At 36.1% G+C, this 18,758-nt stretch overlaps 1 protein-coding gene across 1 annotated transcript in view; it reads left to right on the top strand.

The window, feature by feature from the left end:
* The window catches only part of ASCC3 (activating signal cointegrator 1 complex subunit 3), a 281,082-nt gene that overhangs the window by 126,399 nt on the left and 135,925 nt on the right, over positions 1-18,758 (top strand). The window contains exon 13 of the mRNA XM_055713229.1: positions 416-487. Within this exon, the coding sequence (XP_055569204.1) occupies positions 416-487 (72 nt within the window). The remainder of the gene's footprint in view (positions 1-415; positions 488-18,758) is intronic.

The raw sequence follows: 18,758 nt of genomic DNA on the forward strand, positions 1-18,758 counted from the left end.
ATATTACCAAATGGAAAGACTTAGTGAGGTAAAATGGTGCATTAAATGGATAGTTCATCAGTACTGTAGAAGTAAGATTTCTTAATATGAAACAGATAAATCAAAGAACAGAACTGGGTTACGTCTCTTTGATCGTTAAAAAAAATAATAAAAACTTTTAAAATTTGACAAAGCCACATAATAAATTTTCTGTCCACTGCCCTTAGTCATACTTTCTCCTTATTTTCATGTTCTGTTTGTGAATTTAAGAATATCAAAATGATATTGTTAGGAATGGGAGTCATTCCTAATATTGTAAATTCAATTGCATAATCACATTTTTGTTTCATGGATCACTGTAAATTGCTTGATATCTATTAGAAAATACATAAATATAAAAGTGCTTTTAATATGAAGTATGATGTTTGTTTTTCAGGTACAGCAGCTGAATCATATGGATGAAGTATGTTATGAAAATGTGCTGAAGCAAATCATGTCTGGACACCAGGTATTTATTTTTTGCTTTTGTTTACATTCAGAACACACATAAAGAAAGCAGTTTTGATCATCAAAACAATGTATTAAGAAATTATTTTTTTTTAATTGTTTTGAGATACATCACTTCAGAGGTCACTTCTAATCTTGAAAACACTTTATGGAAACAGCATGCAAGAAAATCTAAACAGGCTAAATAACGTTAGCTTCTAGCTAAGGTGAAAATTCCTGGTACTTTATTTATCCCTCAAAGTAATTAATGTATATTTATGTCACTTTTTTTAAAAATGGCAAGGCAAAGTAGGTCAGTGCTTTAGAGACTTTATGCTAAGGTACATTTCATGATTAAAAAAAGAAAAAATACAGCACTTAGTTATTATTCTTAGCCTTTCCCAGATCTTTCATGTTCTAGTGTCTCATGTTATAGGTGAGTGATGAGAATTACAGAGTGTTCAAGACATGGTGCACAAGGGCTCAGCATCTGTCATTTAAAATATCCTGGGGTTTGTGGTTTTTTCTGTTTAAAGGAAGTAATCCTTCATTGTGCTTTACAGTAGAGGTTTCTGCAGTGAATTTTCAAGTCTGATATTCCCCTCCACTAAGATCATGGGTTTAACTCATGTGCCTGAGTAGTTTCTCATTCTGTTGTTGTTATGTTCCTGAAGCACCCACACACAATGTCTCATTTTTGTTACAAATTTGCACATCCAGCAGTAGTTGTAGCAGATAGGGCACCTGTTGGGAGCAGGAACAAATGCTAGTGCATTATAATCCTCGAAGAGGCATTTCACTAAATAACCTATATAAAAAAGAAGGAAACTCACCCACACAGTCACACTGAGAATTGCACGTTTTCCCTTTTTCACATAAATACAGGTTGTGATGTTTCTGAAAGATGAACAGTTGGTTTATGACTTGCAGGGGAGGGGAAGATACTTCACTAACAGCTTTTTAGTCTTCCTGCTTCCCCTGCTTTAACACCATTCTTACACTTACCTTCTCTTGTATCAGCTACTTGTTGTTACATTCAGAAAACTTTCTTGAAGATAACATGTGGAAATTCTGACATTTTCCTGAGTGAAGACTGTTAACAAAATTTATTGGCAGTACCAAGGGAACTGTAGTTTATTTTCTCCTCGTTGTCAATTATGCACATACCCTACCAAATTTGTAACATTGAGCTATGTTTAGTTTCTTATCTTTCATTTCTTGTTACAGTTTCATATTTTCACTTGCAGTGGATAAACCTACAAGTAGCAGTTTCTTTAAATTGGCATGTCTAAATAAGTAACGTCTTCAATTCTTGTCAGAAGTTGCATGCTGTCCCAGCATATTTATTGCTGCTTTCTTCCCCTCTCTTTTCTTCACACCGAGGAAAAAAACTGTCTACAAACATATATAATACTATTTGGAAAAAATCAAGTACAGTAAGTTGCCTAATTCTAGCAGATATTTTTGTAGCTTTCCTTGAGAACAGTTTTAGTTCCTGTACTAGCAGCTGAATGCATGAGTGTTCTGATTTAAGGCATGAGCTACAGCTGAAAGAGGTCAAGTGCAGAACTGTAGTCTACTTAATGTTACATTTTCAGCAGCAGACACTGTTGCTGATCTCAATTTCTGAAAACTGTATTTCAAACCAACAACCAAATGAGGAGCATATTTCAGACAAAGCAGAAGTGTTGTTTCATTTGCTATATAAATATTGATTTGATTTCAAAACACTTCAGTTAATTTGATTCAATTGATTGTAATTGTTAAGAATTTTCTTTGCTTGAAAAGGTTTGTTCTGCTATGTTGCAGAACTGTCTTAAATACATGTCTAAATACCAACCAGTTACACTGGACTTCCTTTCAGAGTATTTAAAACATATGAGTCTTCATACTTATGAAACAAAAATTCATATCCTGAAATGAGTGATATACAAACACTGGTATACAGTCTTTGACAATGCAGAATCAAGCATATCAGCTCATTGTATAATACAGTTAATTATAGTATGTAGTATTGTGAGACATTAAAAATTAGGGATTTTTCCTTTTAATGAGTATGCTATGACAAATGATCTCTCTAATCATTAAACCAACTGCAGATGTTAAAAAAGGGCAAAAATTTAAAAAGTTCACATAGATACATCTACATTGAAATGCCTGGCCCATAGTGGAAGATGAAGATTACGAGCTAATATGATGAGCATTACACTAGGATGGGTTTCTTTCATGTCTTTTCATAATTTTGAGAATATCCTTTGATCTTCTAAAGTTTAGTAGCTTCCTCTAATTTTCTTAGTTTTTAGAAATCCATTACCTTGTGTCCATGTCCACCGTAGTCTGTTACCATCAAGCTCTGTTAACCTTTCTTAGCTTGTGTTATCCTTGAAACTTGTGTTCAATTACATTCTGTGTGTGCAGAGTTTGTTTGCTTTTTAACAAAGCTGTGGTTATTTTTAAATATACTTCTTAGAAAAATGTATTTGCATCCCGATACTTTAGAATAAATTTCCACTGCAGTTGTATATCTGTATGGAATACAGGACATGGTTGGAATTTTGTAGCTATTCAGGCAGTAATGTGTGACAGACACAGATCTAATTAGCAGTCCTCCATAGAGCCAAAACCCTACCTGTTCTGTTTTATGCTGAAGTGCAACAAAGAAATACCAGAATTGGAGAAAAATATTTTTGCTCTTATAATGTTCCATGAGTGAATATACACCTTTCTGTGGCCATCAAACTTTCACAGTGTCATCTCTTTTAAGATTTTTTTGCCAGAGTCTTTGGAATGTGTTAATAAGTTAAATCCAACACTGTTTACCTATTGTTCTGTTAACTCATTTTCAAAGAATTCTACCATGCCAGAAACAAATAATTTACTCTTATGGAAGTCATGCTGATGTGTTCCTGTCATATTATAGGTTATAGTGCGATGCTTGACTGATGTGATATGTTCATGTGTTTTAATAGTTGTACATGTGTTTTCATTTTTTAAGACTAAAGGCTGGTAGGAGGTAGTTTTATTCTACAGGCATGTGTTTTGACAGATGGAGAGAAGCTTTTTATGTTGATTTTTCAACAGTCATCCTCTGCAAGACTTCAAGCTCTTCCTGGCTACTGGGAAATTAAAGAGTTGGTGATTCAGCCTTTAATTTTGATCCATCTGCTCAAACTAATGAGATATCTCATTTGTAGGCTTCACTTTGAATTACCAAATGCAACTGAAACTGTAACATTTGTCTTATAGCACAATTCTTCTCTTGTTTAACTTGAGGAAAGATATAATGATAGATGGCTTGCCCTACTGAGTTTTCTAGGGGGTTTGTTACAGAAAATTTTTATCATGATTGAATGTCCAAGAGGTTTCCAGGTGCTTTTCAAGTCAGTGTGCTTTTTTTGTAGGATTAATAACAATGTGGATCTTCATTAGGAGGTTTCTTTGTCAGATCTTACCTCTTAAAGACTGCTTTAAGTGAGAACCTCTAGGGCTGTTATGTCTGCTTTCCTGGGACTGTCCTTCTGTGCTCGATACTAGCTAGTGAAAATTTGTTTTCCTGTCATTCTTTGAATTTACTCTGTTCTGATCTTATCTGAAAAGATGTTAGGTTCTCTTGGACTGATTTGCGCTTTTGGAGCTTTATTTCAACCTCTCAACAAACCAAAGTTTCTTTAAACAAAGGGGGAAAAAAACCCTGAAATTACACTTCATTAATCAGAGAATATGACTTCTTGCTCAGTTGCAGGTAGAGTATTTTTGCCAGCATATATGTGCTGGGATACTGTTCCCTTGAAGGTTGGGTGAAGTCTTGGTCACAGAAAATTATCATTACCTCAAAGTGGTTACAGCTGTATCTTGCTAGGCAATCATTAGCAGTGGGCCACATGCATTGACAGCATTAATTCAGCTACAGAGCTGGAAAAGCTTCTTCACATTATACAGCCTTGTGAGAAGGGCATCTAGTGGCAATGAGTTCTGGGGAGCAGGTAGCACCTTTCTGAGGCAGCCAGCAGAGAACCTGATGAGATCAGCAAAGACAATGACTGAAGACCATACATATAAACGTCATTTTTATAATTGAAATGTTGCATTACTAACCAGTTTAGGACAACACATATCATACTGCCTTTATCTTCACAATGTATGAGGGGGAAAAGCACCCTTGTCATGCTATGCTTTGGGAAGTAACAGTATTTTTAGGAGTTTTAAGAAATAACAATTATTTTTAAGGGGATATTTTTCCTTCTGAAACATGTAAAGTGAAAATTTCCATATGATGTTAAATTCCTTTATCTAAAAAATATGGAGCTGTTGCTGCTTGCCAGGGTTCAGTTGCTTAAGTTAGTATCCTAGGGAATTAACTTCTTGACTCTGACCATCACTGGTTGTATAGGTTCACATCCATTATATCTTCTTCTGCTGCTGAACTTTAGCTGGTTTATCCCATTACTTTGGTTACTGAGAGATGATCATACGTTTCTGTCATAGTCCCCATCCCATCTTAAATACTTTTGCTGTTAAGGATGTCAGAACCTTACTGTTTGCTAGCTTTACTTTTTCTTTCCTTTTTTTTTTTCCCCCAGATGGTCTGAACAGTCTCTCTTGATCAAAAAATAAAAAAGTAAAAACCTGAAATTGCATAAAATTTCTTGGGATCTTGTTAATTACTTGCATTATGAAGTAGAAGGGCATTTGGTGAAGTTCTTCAAAAGCTTTCAGAGGAAGTACTTCCACAAACTGCACTCATGAAACTCTTGGTTTTGCTATATTCCCCAGACTACTCATCTCTTCTGTTCCTGCAACCTTTTATTTTATTTTATTTTTCTCATAGCTGATTCTCTTTAATATTACTTAAACCTTCAAAATAAGTCCTGTGTTCTCTCTGCCCTTTGTGTTGTTTCAGCAGGTCTCCTGTATTTACTCTCTGCACCTTACTGTCCTGTATGGTTTTTTTCTGACCTTCAGTACTCTGTTACTCTACTTGTCTTCAGCCACAGATACCTAAGTTTCAGTCCTGGTTCCTTACCCAATGTTCTTTGCTCATTTGCTGTTTTGGCTGTTTATTACAGTTTTCAACTTGGAGTGCTTTTGGCATTCTCCTGTCTTCTGAAACCTCTTTTCCTTTTAAGACAATGAATGCCTGTTTTTCCACTGCTTTTGAGAGTGTTGTGTAATTCTGAGATGACATATTGTCTGCTTTCACTTTTCTTCCGCTAGCTCTGGTACTCTGCAACTCCTTGGAAGTTCCTTTTCTCACTGAGCTTGGTGTTTTCAGTTCATAGCAAAAAATGACTGTTCAGTGGAATTTCTCATTGCCCTTGCTGTCAGTGCAGGCACTGAGGGTCAAGGTGTCAGTACGTAAATACTGAGGAGGCTTCACTGCTTTGCAGGGAGTGGTTTCAATACACAAGGAAGAGCTTTTCTGGTGGCCAAAGATGCCAAGTCGTCTGTTGTAAAGACCTGTTTTTTTGAAACGGTAAATAACTCACACAGCCTCACCACAGCATCCAAAAATGAATGTAGTAGTAGTATTCTTAACTATGTAGCAACAACTCTGGGTAACTCAAGTGAAGCAGGCTTTAGGAACTGTAAACCAGTGAAGATATGGCAATCTTTTTAGAATTAACATGATGAAAATCTTACTACTGGGACTAAAAATGTAGAGAAAAACTACTTAAAATAATGAACAGTCTGATATAAACCATCCATTCTCAATGACGCACTGTGAGTGGTGATTTCAGACTGCCATTTTGTGCTTATTTCAGCTCAGTTTTCTTAAGAATCTTTTGAAGAAAAGTGCTTTTTCAAGTACCTTGTTAGCTTCTGAGCTTTGGCTTTTCTGATTTGAACTAGTTTCTTAGGTTTAGCTGTCTTCTTCTGTATTAATGTTTTGCTTTTGCAGTATTGTCTTAACTGCATCCAATATACCTATGACAAGCTTTATCTTTTAAAATGAAATTTGTATTTTTTTTAATGTGCAAAGTATATATACTTGTTAATTTTTTAATTAGTGTATGCACTGGGTGGTCAGTGTGCAGTTTTCTAGAGAAAAAGCTTGCTTTATTAATTAGAATTTATGTACTTAATTAAAACGTTCCATAACACTGTTCTGCATTTAGTTCATTAGAATAGAAGTAATACTGAGTTGCTATATACTTTTTACATCTTGACATAATTTCTAAGTATCACCTTGCACAGATTTTTAATACTGTTTCAAATCAGGATTTTTGATGTCACAGATCAGAAACAGATTACACTTGAATTTTATAGTCAAAACTGGTTCTGTGCTATATATTGCACATAAAGCAATCACTTAGTCTGTTCTTTGTTTACAATAATTGACTTGAACTTTGCAGATCTAAGAAGTGTCATCTTGTTTTTCTTACAATGCTATCTTAAACCAAAAAAGAAACACTGAGTAGTTACTTTAAATCTATTATATTAAATTGTCAGAAGTGAATTTGACAGGTATTAATTTCATCTGTAAAAATGATGGATTAAATTTCTTTATTATCAGTCTTCCAGCTATTATTTGGTTGCAGAAGCCATGTGAAGATAGAAGTTTAATAGGCTTAGTTACTGCAACTGTTGACAATGCTTTTATAGCTGTGTCATAAGATAAGATTTAATAAAACAGTATTTTCTTCAGAGGTCTCTCTGGAACTTAGTACCCTGAGAATTAAGCTTGTCCTAGCATTTTTCCTGGGTAAAAGAGTTTACAGCACACTCGGACAAATAACTGAAAAGTTACTGGATTTGTTAAAATGTATTCTTTATCTAGATTGTTTTTTTTTCCCTGAATTTCATCTTACAGCCTAAGAGTTTTTCAGTCTGAGTTTTTGTAACACTGCATCTATACAGATTACTTCTACTTCACCACCTGGTGTAGCTTATTTGCATATATAAGTGTATATATTGCTTCTAAATTTATATATGCACACATGTATGTAGGTGTATAAAAATACACAAATGCAGAAAGTGGTCTGGCAGGATAGCTGAATTGTGGCTGATGATTGTAGATGTTGTTTGTGGTTTAGTCCCAGCCAGCAACTAAGCACTACACAGCTGCTTGCTTATTCCCCCTGGTAGGATGGGGGAGAAGAGTAACAGTGAGAAAAATTGTGGGTTGAGATAAAGACATTGTAATAAGGCAAGCAAAGCAAAACAAGGAATTAATTCACCACTTCCCATCAGCAGGCATTCAGCCATCTCCAGAAAAGCAAAGCTCCATCACGTGTAAGTTACTTGTGAAAACACCATCACTTCAAACGTCCCTGCCTTCCTTCTTCCCCCAGCTTATATACTCAGCATGATGTCCCATGGTACGGAATATCCCTTTGGCCAGTTTGGGTCAGCTGTCCTGGCTGTGTCCCCTCCCAATTTCTTGTGCCCCTCCAGCCCTCTGGCTGGTAGGGCCTGAGAAACTGAAAAGTCCTTGACTTACTATAAACATCACCCAGGAACAACTAAAAATATCAATATGTTATCAACATTATTCTAACACCAAATCCAAAACACAGCACTGCACCAGCTACTAAGAGAGAGCGGAAAAAAAAAAAAACAAACCACCACCACACCACAAAACTTTATCCCAGCTGAAATCAGGACAGTATCCACGCCTTATTCTATACCATTTAGTCATGCCACACTTTCCAGTGCAACATCATTAATCACCACTCCCCTTCCCATCCTTTGATAGTCGACGGATAGCCTCTGTAAAATGTCCACAAATGTCCACTGAGTTAATTTAGTCTCTTACTTTGGGCTTCATCTGTTATGGTGGTCAGTCAGGATTGGAGACATGGTGTGTTGCATGGATTAACTGGGCACAAAAGCCAGCTTGGGTCAAGTCACTGCTGCACTTGCACTGCTTCCTGTAAGAGTTGTCCTCCACTGGTTTGGATGGTTACTGCTATAGTAATTCCTATAACATGCAACTCAAATCTCAGGTTACAACAGTTTAAAGGTATATCCATTACAATCTCCACCTCTGGTCAGAGGATAATAATAATCCTTCAGGCCAGATTATAGGGTTTGACATTGCACTGAACTTCTCCCCATGCTCCTAGCCTGGCTATCAACAAGGGGTTCCTGCTATAGTAATTCCCATAACATGCAACTCAACTGTTATTTCTGTGTTGCTGATTAAGTGAAGACCTTAATTCTTTCCGTAGAATTTCTTTTGCACAATTAGGGCTCATTTGTATGTATGGTTTCTTTAACAAAATCATAGACAAACTAATTCAATGATGGTACACTATTTTTGTTCTGCATCTTCATCATTTATTTATGCACTTCATTTCCACAATAACTGCCTTTTGCAATTTTAAGGATGTGATAGTTAATATAAGCTTAAGCCTGAACAAATGAAACTTTGTATCTTACTTTAATTAAAAATACTGTTTGGATGTGCTGTGTGGAAGATAATGCTACAAAAAATACTATGTAGCAGATATTTCATGTTATTTTCAAATGATACATATCTATTATTTTCCTCTATATCTTTTGGTCAAATCTGTTTGGCTTTAAACGTTTAATAACTTGTCAGCTGCCTACACGAATAGTTGAGGAAATTGCTGGAAATGGATGCCATAGCAAGTTATGTATATAATAACGCATTATTCTTCAATTAGGTGGCCTTCTAAATGTTAGTATGCTTTAAGAATAAGTTAGCCTTATTCTAATTTTTGCATGTATCTTTGTATTTACATAGTAGCTTGTCTCTATATGTGTACTCAGGTGTTCACAATGGATTTATGTTGACCAGAAGCAGCAATTTAGTATTTTTCCGTTAATTATGAATTCACGAGGTGTTCAGTTTATGTCCGTAGTCTTACACAGCCATACAATAAGGTCGGTATTGATATACCACTGTTTAAGGTAACAAGTGCTACTATTTAGAGTTGCCGTTCTTCTGGTATTATGAATGTACAGTAAATCATTGAAACAAAAAATCAGATTTAATTCCTATCATGTCCCACCAAGGAGGAGGGAGGAGTGACTCATATTTGCTGATTCTTTTGGTTGGAATAGGGTATACACAATACCTGAGGTCCGTAGGTGAACAAAAACTTTTATTCCATAATTAGGCTCATTGGTAAATAATTGGGTAGCAGAAATGCTTATCACTTGCCATTATCCCAGAGCCAAGTCCATCAAACCAATCTGCTGGCTGTGTTGCTTGGACAATTCTCTGATCTTACCGGCAATTTCCTTCATCTTTGCATGTGCTTCTTCTGTAGAAGTGGAGGCATTATGGATGGTAATACAGCATTCCCCTTTGGTTAGGTTTAACATTCCACATATCCCATGTTCTTTCAACGATAACACATCTAAAGCTAATCTATTTTGTAAAGTCATTTTAGATACCTGTTGAATCTGTAAACGCTTCTCTGAAACCATATTGTGTATACACCAATTTGTGTCCCAATGCATGTTATATTCATGTTCAAAATAATCACTTTCAGAGCAGGAATCCCATCATGGTACTAGAGTACAAGGCACAGAAGCAGATACCAGAATTTTTGTTTAGAGATCAATAACAAGTTTGATTCCACAAATTTTCCCAAGTAGAATTGTTCAGGAGTTGATGCAAACCCATGAGTATTTGATCTATGTCCCATTGTTTCTCCACAGTTGTCTCTCTTTTTGCTCAAGAAAAGAGTATTCAGTTATTCCCAATGTGATGGTTTTTTTTCCTGTTAGGTTATGACCTTTTAAACTCATTTTCCAATACTTCTGTAAGATTTAAACTAATCATTGTATATTTTAATCCCTCTGCTGCCAAAGCAGTGAGGGCAACACTTATCCCCTGGTCCATCTGGTTCCAGTTACACCCAAACCTTTGTACAACTGACAAGCCAAACTGGGGGATTCACCCCATGATTCCATTACCACATCTTTCCTTAGTGCAATGCAAAAATATTCCTGACAAAATCAAACAAACAATACAAGTAGCAATCCACACTGCAATCAGGAGCCTGGATTCCACAAGTTTGTCCACAGCCTGCTGTCTATGTATGTGTATATATGTATATACAACACCAAGAATAATTAAAAGGACAGAATACTCCATCGAGTATGGATTCGGTGGTCCTTTCCATGGATGTTGGTGGCTATCCATGCATACAGGTTAAGCAGAGTTTTCAGTCAGGCATACCTGTCCCACAGAGGGTAAGTCCAGCAAAACAAGCTGTCTAGCATAATGGAGTGGTTTTGTTGGATCTTTGTTCTCTCTTTTCTCAGGTAGAAAAGACAAAGGTTTGGGACAAAATGCTATGGATCAGGAGCAGGTTACATAAACATACTCGTTTAACATCTAATATTGATTCCCCAACAGCTGTTAACCTTAGTTGCTGCATCAGACACCTATTGCGCCCATCCAGGGCTGAGAGACCTCAAGGCTCATTTTAGAAGCCCAGTAGTGCATTCCACAATACAATTTGTCTGAGAGGAATATGGAAAACCCACTGTATCCCTTCAGCCCATGCCCACTCCTGGACCACACCAGCAGTGAAGTGGCTGTCATTGTCCAATTGAATTGATTTGGGTTTAGGCAGGCAACTAAACCACAATTTTAAGCCTTTTACTGTGTTATCCCTGTTGCTAGCCATACTGCCTCTGCTTGAGTCAGTCCCAAAATCACCTCAGCACCTCCCAACACATAACATTTTCCCTCTGAGAGTCAGAAGGGACAGATGTAGTCTACCTGGCAGGTGTCCCACAGCCCCTTATTGTCTCTTAAGTGCAGGGGTTGATCCTTGTGGGGGTTGTGCTCTCCCAGTCGAGTATTGCATGAGTTGCATGCTGAGACAATGGTGTTGCACACTTCCCTTGTCACAGACCACCCCTTACTGATTGCTTCCTTAAACAGATCTTTACTTCCAGAATGGTCTTGTTTAACATGTAGCTGTTCTAACAGATGTTCCCATTTTTATTCTTCACCCTCTGTGGCCACCCTTGCCAAGCGGGCCAGTAAGTCTACCTGATTGTTCAAGAGATGAGCTGGATGATCCCCTGTCTGATGTGCAGTGACCCACCCTACTAAAAAAGATTTCTGTTAACCGATATTTAGGATTTCTTCCCATTTTCCTCCAGTAAGAATTTAATGGCAAGGATAAATGATGCTCCAGAAGACATGTTGATGGTTGTCAGTAGTCCAAAAAGTTTGAAAATTCTTGCTCTGTAGTCCTGAAAGAAATGAATCTGTGTGCTTAGTTTAACATAACAGGGAGTATCAACCAATAAACTTCCTTGTTACTGTTAAAACTACTGTAAATTATTCAAAATGTAACGATATAATTACTGTCCACCGAGACCTTATGGCTATCACAGATTTTTTAATAGATGTTACATGAGAATCCAATAGTAATGTCATTCATAGGTTTTAGTTTGAAATATACATTATTACAGGATTCTATAGAAAATAGGCCATTTTGAGAAATCCATAAGGATGGGAATTTAATATTAAGACACTAAGATGCATCAAGGAATTCCTTCTGACTTAATACCTCTGTTCACTTTCCAGAGTATGAGATTTCTCACATATGCAGTGCTGTGATGCTGATAATTTTCTTTGTGGTTACTGAAGAGATGCCTCCAGAATATGTTCCATTTGTATACTCTCATGTATTTAACTGTGAGGTATTTATAGTACTCTTATTTAGGAGAGGATATCTTGAGATACATATAAGGTATGGGTTTATGAGGGACATTCTAATTGCTCTAGCACAGTTTACTATTGTTTACAAACTATTGCATCATTTAAATTCTTCATAACTATTAAGTTTCGTATTAAAAACATTGCTTGTTCTTGAAGGTAGTTCTTCACTTTTCTGATGATGCAGAATTGTTGATTAGGAGCAAAAAAAGCTTCTGTATAAAGGTCTGTGTTTTTAAATCAGTAGTGATAAGAAATAACCTAGAAAACCTGACTGTTCTGTTCTTTAATTGTTTGGTAGGTTGATTTATGTTACTGGATCTTACAAAACCAGAAGATACAGAGATTGACATGGCAATTTTCTTAACCTTTTTACTTAAGTAAAAGGAATGGGAATAGATGCAAAGATTTGTCCGCTGTCCTCTATGTTTCTTTCCTTCAGTAAAGCTGAATGTGCTTATCACTACTGGCTCCTGGGTTATTTTTTCACATTATGGATGGTATACATATAAGTATAAATAGTAAGAGAGATATGGTAGACATGTTTAAAATATAATTTATGGTAATGTAGAAAGATATTTTATTGTACAAAGTCAAAATAGTTAATGTCAGAACAGGACAAAGGGAAATGCTTGAAACAAATTACTGCATGAACTTGTTTTTCTAAAAAAAGACGCAGTGAAAAGCAGCTTATAATTTTGAATAATAATTGTCGTTCAAGTCCATTGGCATCTGCAAAAATGCAATTCTTAACTGCCTAATGACACATATTTGCATAGTAATAGACTAGCTATTCTTGCTTAATTTTCTATACAAGAATAGATATTGCTATTTCTATTTCTATCCTGTTAATTAAAATTCAGAATAATTTCTACTACCTGTAGGAGTCAGTAATGTGTTATTTGTTTGTCTTATTGAATAATTTGTCCTCTACTTTAATTTTCATTCTACTTATTTTTCTCTGCATTTTTTCATATATTTGGCTAATGCCAGAAAATTGAAGACAGCATAGATCCCATTATGCTGTTCTGAAACAGGTTTCCTCTAATATCCAGAATCCATATTCAGGCATTGATTCCATAACTGAATATTTTTTATAGACCATCTAATATAATTCAAAATATAATAAAACAAGATCGTAAACACAAGTGCTTGCAATTTTTAAGTAATTAATAATTTAGACCTTCCTAAGGTAAATTAAATCAGACAAACCAATCAGCATACATTAGTGGAAAATGTATGTAACTGTTGTATAGGTATAAGGGAAGAGTCATGAAGTTTCACATGGGCAAATGCTTTTTTTCTCAGAAACATCCTCCCATTAGTGCTGCAGTATACACACTGACTGTTCTTCACTGTAAAGGTTTGATATCGTCAGTCTTTTATTTTAATGCTAGAGGCTTAATGTCAAGCTTACGGGTCCAGAACTGTTTTATCCATAGCATTGAATGGAAATTACACTAAAACCCTATATCTTTCATTTTTACACAGTGGTAGAAGACACCATGTCATGTTTTATATGAGCATAACTGGGTGCCTCTGTGAAATGCCTGTGCATTACAACATGCAACATATGGAACAAAAAAGAGAAATTAGCAGTCTGCGTCCAGATCCTGAGTTAAGATTATATTGAGAATCAGAGATGTGATGTGATAGCTCACATGACTGAGTGCTGCAATGGGTGGAAACAAGCTCTTGAGCAAGGTCAGGCCAGGATGGCAAGAAACTTGTTAGCATTTGAGAGCACAGCAGGGATACCTGGAGCTCTGCCTAGGGATGGATGAGCTTAGGAGGAGGATTAGCCAGCAGACAGACATGAGCAACATTGTTGTAGGAGTTTGCTACACCACTGATCGGGAATAAAGTAAATGAGGCCTTCTTCAGACAACTAGAAGAAGCCTCATGTTGACTGTCCATGGTCTTCCTGGGGGACTTCCACCCCAATATCTGCTGGAGGGACAATACAGCAAGGCAAAAGCAATCCAGGAGGCTTCTGGAGTGCATTGAGGTCAACTTCTTAGCACAGATGATTGAGGAGCTGATGAGATTTGATGCTGTGCTGGACCTTGTACTTGCAGAAAGGGAAGGAGAGGTTGGGGATATGAATGCTGGGAGAAACCTTGTCAGCAGTGACAATGAGATGGTGGAATTCGGGATTCTGATGGAAGGAACAAGGCAAAAAGCTAGACCACAGCCCTGGGTTTCAGGAGAGCACTTTGGCCTCTTCAGGGATCTGCTTGGAGGAATTGTATGGCAGGTGGTCCAGGAGAGGTGGTTGATTTTCAGGGATCACATCTCCCAAGCTCATGAACGGTACATCCTGATGTGCAGGAAATCAAGCAAAGCTGGCCTAAGGCCGGCATGGATGAGCAAGAAACTTCTGACAAAGCTCAAACATGAAAAGGAAGCATACAGGAGGGTAAAGCAGGAACAGGAGGCTCAGGAGGAGTATAAAGGCACTGTCCAAGTGTGCAGAAGTAGGATTAGGAAAAACCAAAGCCCACCCAGAGATGAATCTGGCAAGGAGTGTGAAGGGCAACAAGAAGGGCTTCCATATATAGCAGCAGCAAGAAGACAAGGGAAAATGCTGAGTGTGGCAGGAAACCTGGTGACAAAGGACATGTAGAAGATTGAGCTACTCAGTCTCCACCTTGGTCTTTGCTGATAAGATTTGCCTACAGGAATCCTGAGATATACCAAAGGATATCCCTGAGACAAATGGGAAAGATCAGAGCTAAGATTTATCCTTTTACTTACCCTTACATAAATCCATGCATCCTGATTGGACACCCACGCATGCTGAAGGAGCTGGCCGATATTGCAGAACCACTTATGATAATCCTTGAAAGATCATAGTGATCAGGGGAGGTTCCTGAGAACTGAAAGAGAGCACATCATCCCCATCTTCAAAAAGGGCAAAAAATTCAGCTGAGGTTATAATGTTTAAATGAAGGGGGAAAGAAGTCACAAGATGAGGAAGAAAATGTATCAACTTCTAGTTAAAGAAAGTTCCTTGGTTACCCCAGGCTAAAATGTCTTGTTAGATATAATCCTAGAAAGTCAATGTAATAACTTACTGTAGTAGGCCATTTTTTTTGTGGTGGAACCTACCTTTCATGAGGGATTCTGTGCACCTTTTAAATCATCTCCTGACACCTAGAAGTCAGTGAGCCAGTAAGTTTTCAGAATGCCTATAAATTATACAGAAATAAGAAAAAAACATGTTAAAAAACATACATATGTATTGTTGGAACTAATTGGTACTGTTACAAAAGTATTTCTTTTCCATCAAAGACAAAAGTTGTTACATACTTACAACGCCTACAGAATTTTTCTTTAAATGGTAATCGTTTCACAGGTTCTGTGTTTAAGTCTTGTTAAGTGGGAAGATTTTTTGCTAGACACGATACAACAAAGATAGAGGAAAGACAAGGAAAAAGGAAGAAAACAAAATCAGGAGGAACTAAGTTTATACCGAGAATTACAACAGAGCTGTAACAATAAAGATTGTAACAAGTCAGAGAAGAAACAGCAGAAGGTGTATCAAGAAGGAAACTCTTTAAGAGAAATGAGGAACAAGAAAGATGGTAGTGTTTCAGAATGTGTACAATAGTGAAGCCTGTTTTATGGATAGATTTAGAATACAAAAGGCTAAATGAAGGAAGGGCAGATAGGAAGAAAATCAAGAAAGAAGTTCCAATATAATGTCCTTACCATAGCTTTGTACATAAAGTTTCATGAGCAGTAATAAAAATTAGATGGGATTGTACAATACAATATTCATTAGGGTGGGCTCGTGTTAAATAAAAAATAGATTTCACAGTAAAATAAACTAAAAACTTGAAATGATAGGACAGATGTCTTTAAAAAGTAGTATTACGTATAAATAGATGAGCAAGTGCACATTATGATAGTAAAAATATCTGTAAACTAAATAGGACTTATTACCCTTAAAAGCTGGTATGTCTAAATAGAAATATAATTAGATAAATAGCTATGTTAAATAGATTTTTTTATTAGATTCTGTAGAGGTTTTGTCAAAAAACCTGGGTTTTACTTGAGTGAACAGTTAAAGCTTAGCAGAGAGCAATTAATGGTAATCTATCAGGAGTTCAGAATATATCACAATACAGTACTGATTACCTGATGCAGCATCGTAGGCTTCTTTGTTGTTGTTATTCATTAATATTTTCTGTTAAAATATTGTATAGTACTGTGTAGTTTTGTTCTTCAGCAGGGTTTGCTGAATGTTTCCCTTGAATGTATAAATATTTTGATGGTGACTTGCTGAATTTTTTTTTGGCATTCTTGACCCCTCAAGCTTGAATGAAAATTCCTGTATTCTGATGCACATCATTTAATTTTATATGATGAGTTAATGCAGTCTGCTTTTAACCTGCGAAGAATTTTCTATACAAAATGAAGGATATATGAAATGTCTCATTAGAACTAGTTTGTATGTAGCTTAGTAATCCTTCAGTTTTGTAGTGTAAAAGATCTTAATACACACACATGCAGATTATATCAGTGTTTCCTTTAAATACAAGATGTACTAAAATGAATTAAAATAATTAGAAAATAAATTCAAGTTCTCTTGTTGCCTTGGTAAGTGACACAGCCCGTTCAGCTTTTTCCATTCCCATGATGTTAAGATGTGAAAACACTTAATTTTCTAAATAAAAATATCTGCTAAAATTAAAGCAAGATTTCTGCATTAAACTTTTTAAGCTATAGGTCACCTTATAAAAATTCTTATTTCATATACTTCATTGCTGCTCTTTTAGTTACTAGTTCTGGATAGCGATCTTCATAAGTCATTGTGATATTAGGGAAGGGGAAATCACTGTCACGCTGTCATTTAGATCTGGTAATCAAGACATTCTGATTTTGCAGTGAATGTTTTTGAACAAGAGCAATTAGTGAACCATATGTGTTATTTTCATTTATATTTTGCGTGGAATATGCTTTTCGCTCTGTAAATATTAGGCACTGGAGTTTTGAACTGTATCTTGGTAGACGAGGGGAAAACACAACACAAGAGAGAAACAATTTTATTATTCCTTAGAATAAAGCTAGACATTAGCGAGTTGTACTTGGTGTAGGAGATGATTCTGTTTAATGAGGTGCAAAGGATGATTTTGTTTAACATAAACAGGTGCAGTCAGCTCTCCTTGGGGAAAAATGTTAAAACCTCATTACGAATAGAGTTTTGTAAAATACTTGGAGAAGGTTTCATGCTGACCTTAAGGGAGAAAATGGCTGGATAGATTGATCAGTTGATCCATATTCCTAACTTCATTTTCAGTAGAAGTGATACCCAGGTCAAGAACTGGATACCACATAAAAGAACATGTTATAAGGATTAAGTTGAGCAAAGCCAAACAATGTCTTGAAGCTAAAATAAAGTATATATACTTGTCTCTTAACTACATCATTAATATCAACATTGAATTAAATAAATTCATTCTTTTGTCTTAATTTCTTTGAAAGATGTGATGCAAAGTGGGTGGCAAAACCTAGGCCTTCTGTCCTCAAGGAGAGGTGTTAAGCAAAAAGAGATGCTGAACTCAAGCACTGAGTGACTAGCACTCTAGTAACAGGATGGAAAGATACCTGAAAGAGTCAGTGTGCTTCTCCAAAAGGATGAAAACACCATTTTGGAGTTGTTACAGAGAATGTTAGTTTGAAAGACGCATTTCCTAGTAGCAAAAGTTAGTGAAAGCATCTTTACTGTCAAAGGCAGAAGAAAGGTATTTCAAGTACCTGATACAAATTTTCATGAATGATTTTAGATACTTTTGTTATGTGTATATGTTGTGTGTTTGTTTCTCCAAGTGAAAATGTAAATCCCACTAGTGTCTAGTTACATGTCTCTGATAACAGAAAAGTACTAGTTCTTGTAGGTATTTTGAATAGTACGCTTTGCAGTGCTTTGGTGATGCACTAATGCATTTCAGAAAGATTACAACCTGGAATATGCAACACTTGGGAAATGCAGACACTTCCTCCTTTGAATTTTTAACAAAGTCCTTGGTGAAAACTTTTGATTTGTTTCATACTTTGAGAAAATTCTGGGGAGGTAACCTAGCTAGAGACATTTTCTTTCTCCTTTCTTGTATATTTTTTATTATTTAAAAGCTTTGGTTTCAGGAGAGCAGCAGCAGACGCTTTCAGCACTAGGGCTATATACACCAGAGCTAGCTTTGAACTGCGGAGTACGGATCTAATTACACAGCTTGTAGCTGTGGAACCACTTCTCTCTATTCTAAATTAGTTTTCCTAACTTATTTGCATAATTTAATGCACGGAGATTTTGCCACTGAAATATAATATTCTCTGACATAGTTAGGACAGGCTAAATTAACCCTCTTAAGATCACGTTGCTGTCTCACAATGTATTTGGTAAATGCTTATGAACTTCACTGGGGCAAAAACATTCAACAAGGTGTTATATGTCAATTTTTAGCTAGGGCTAGTTCTTTACAAACTATTTGGTGATGTACTGAGATTACAAGTAAACATTAACCTTAATGTTGGGCACCTCTATCAGTTAATAAAGTGGTCTATTTTGTTTAATCAGACTTGGTGTCTGTCTGCCTCTCACTATTTATTGTTAATCATTTTAAATTTAAATTTT

Source organism: Falco cherrug, chromosome 6, assembly GCF_023634085.1.
Source record: "Falco cherrug isolate bFalChe1 chromosome 6, bFalChe1.pri, whole genome shotgun sequence".
Taxonomy (NCBI): Eukaryota; Metazoa; Chordata; class Aves; order Falconiformes; family Falconidae; genus Falco; species Falco cherrug.